The sequence below is a fragment of the Sinocyclocheilus anshuiensis genome, unplaced genomic scaffold (assembly GCF_001515605.1).
Source record: "Sinocyclocheilus anshuiensis isolate Anshui unplaced genomic scaffold, SAMN03320099.WGS_v1.1 scaffold605, whole genome shotgun sequence".
In the NCBI taxonomy this organism is placed as follows: Eukaryota; Metazoa; Chordata; class Actinopteri; order Cypriniformes; family Cyprinidae; genus Sinocyclocheilus; species Sinocyclocheilus anshuiensis.
In genome coordinates, this window is record NW_015539865.1 from 431,989 (window position 1) to 435,132 (window position 3,144).

The 3,144-nt window shown below is 35.1% G+C and overlaps 1 protein-coding gene across 1 annotated transcript in view; it reads right to left on the minus strand.

Annotated features, from left to right (window-relative positions):
• The window catches only part of LOC107684991 (acetoacetyl-CoA synthetase-like), a 57,170-nt gene that overhangs the window by 49,254 nt on the left and 4,772 nt on the right, over window positions 1-3,144 (minus strand). Inside the window, exon 4 of the mRNA XM_016481398.1 lies at window positions 1,746-1,843. Coding sequence (XP_016336884.1) covers window positions 1,746-1,843 — 98 coding nt within the window. The remainder of the gene's footprint in view (window positions 1-1,745; window positions 1,844-3,144) is intronic.

Sequence of the window (3,144 nt, forward strand, 5' to 3'; positions counted from 1 at the left end):
ACTGATGTGTAAAGACACGAAACGATCGGTCTGTGCAAGAAACTGAACAGTATTTATATAGTTTTTTACCTCTGATTCACGCAACGGTTTGAGTTAAAAATCTTTGTTTGTGTTCTACTGAAGAAACAAAGTCACCTACATCTTGGATGCGCTGGGGGTAAGCAGATAAACATTTTCATTTTTGGGTGAACTATCCCTTTAACTGCAGTAATATGCTGTAGTACCCTGACTTAACCACAGATGGCAGCAATGTATACACTGAGTTAGTTTGCTTTAGTCAATAAGCCACCGTGAATCTATGTTGCTTTATCTGCTAGAGCCTGTCCTATTTATGGAATAACCTCGGCCCTGAGGGGGCTGTAGACTTACTTTAATCTTCTCATAGGAGAGTGTATGTGAGAGAGAGAGGCAGGGGCGAGAGGTAATGTGTGTGTATGTGTGTGACAGAATGTCTGACATAGCTAACAGGTCACACACACATTTGAATACAGACAGAATTGATGGTTAGATTACCTATTTTTTTGTACATGGGGACAGACAGGTTGCGATAATATGACCAGTGGAATCTTACTCATTTTTGCTAGTGGGATATATAAGATTGCATTTAAAACACAAGACTAGAACAAAGTGGAAGCTCATGGCAACAAACTGCCCCAGTGTCAGTATGAAGGCATGTGGGCACATGAATGCTGGGTCTGCGTGGTACAGCAATGCCTGCCAGCCGAGGGCATTCAGAGTCATTCTTTATGCCGACGTCCAAATCTGATATTCATACATCAGGAAAGGATTTCTCCACACCACTCACTGGATCCATCAGTGTCAGGTTTTTCATCTATTATGTATTAAAATGAATAATCTGGCACTTTAAAATTTCAGTGACTGGAAGAAGTCAGCCAAACGATTTGCTACATGAGATACTTTTCTGTGTAACACGCACTACCATTTCAAAGTTTAGAGTCGGCAAGAATTTTTCATTTTTTTTTAAATATTTTTTTCAGCATAGATACATTGAATTGATCTGAAGTGACAGTAAAGACATTTATAATGCTAATAAATGCCGTTCTTTTGAACTTTCTATTGAAAGTATCTTAAATGTATCGCAGTTTTCACAAAAGTACTAAGTAGCACAACTGGTTTAAACATTGATAATAATAAGATATTTTTGCACAAAATCAGCATATTACAATGATTTCTAAAGGATCATGTGACACCGAAGACTGGAGCAATGATTTACTCTAAAATTCAGCTTTGCCATCACAGAAATAAATGACATTTTATAGATATATTCAAATAGAAAACAGTTATTTTAAATTGTAATAATATTTCACAATATTACTGTTTTTACTGTATTAAATGCAGCCTTGGATAAACCCTACCAAGAGGCTACTTTTTTTAAACCAAATTTAAAACAATTTTACTGACCCCAAACTTTAAAATGGTATGAAGTGTACATGAAAAAATTAAGTGGCTGTGCACAAATGTGTGCAATCTGTCTTATTATGATCATCATTAAAAATGTTGAACTTTGACCAATTTTTCAGGTTTCCCTGGATCAAAATGAAAGGTGAAATACCTTTCCAACCTGATCTAGCCTGTATATTTGACATGTTCTGATGATCCACATCTCACAGAAAAATGGAAGTGGTTGCTAAACACTTAATGTATATTTTATATGATTAAAAAAAATTATATATTATAGTGGTCATATGGTAAAATAGCAACCATTATGCATGTAAAGCTCTTACATTGACACCGAAATCTGGAGAGGTTGAACTCCAGATGGCACCTATACTGGCAGCAGCGAGCATAGCCTCAACAGCATGAATCCCATTGGGAAGATATCCTGAGGTAAAGAGAGAGAATATATCACACAACATCACATTACAGACAGCAATGGATCACCTAAATTGTGCAAGAATGACTCTTAGGAGATGCAAGTTATTTTAGTGAGCACTCAGCAGGCACAATATATTCAATTTATTATACTGTATAATCAAAAAATATTACACAAAGGTGGGAAATGATAAATACAGCTTCTAATATGCAACTACTGTATAAAATACAATTGCAATTTTTACTAAAAAAGAAAGTATATTTCTCAGAGTGAATGCCAATGCACCAACAAGGCATTTGACTTCACTAATATACAAGTCTTACATATCATATATCAAATCTAATTCGTTAAATTAATCATTCAGGCTATTTTATTGTCTTTTCTAGTGAACCCTATTTGCAGCCTAGCCGATCAACCCTAACTCTTGCTATTACTCTTGACTTCTCTTCGAGTTTGTGGCTACATTTGAGGCTCAACTTAAATATTATTGCCTCGACAAGTCACTTTGGTATGAAAGTACCTTCCCAAAATACTTACAGTTTAAATGTAAATAAAATGTAAGTGTTTTGAACGAAATAGAGAAAGGAAAGACAGAAAGCAGCACAGAATAGAAATTATGTCCATTAGCTAAATGATACTGCGGCAATAAACCTTGGCCTCATCTGCAAAGTGGCCATATATTCTCTCCTACTCATGCACACGCTGTAAATCAAGGGGACAGACAAGGACACTCTAGAGAGAAACACACTTTATACATGAACACACACACACACACACACACACAGAACTGCACACCCTAACAGGATCAATACATGCAAACGTCTGCACTTTTACGTCACATAACACACACTCCTAAAAACAGACACACCTCTGTGAACACATAGTCATGTTTGCATCCACGTAGACATATTTATAAAAAGGGCACAGTAGTCCAGGAATTTCACAGCAGAATTAACACGCATATTTTCATTGCAATTTAAATGTTCTTATGTAGCTAATAATTATTACAGATAAACTGTGCTGGATTAAATATACTTTATTGCCCCACTATGGGAAATTTGCTTTGGACTACATGAACAGCAGCCACTCATAACACACAAACACACACAAGGGGACCTACACATACTCTGAAAATGGTTCTTGCATTTATTTTATTTTTTAAATATTAAAAATATTTGTAAAAATAATTTGGATTTTTATATATATATACATACATACACACATACATATACATATATATATATATATATATACACAGTGGGTACGGAAAGTATTCAGACCCCCTTAAATTTTTCACTCTTTGTTATATT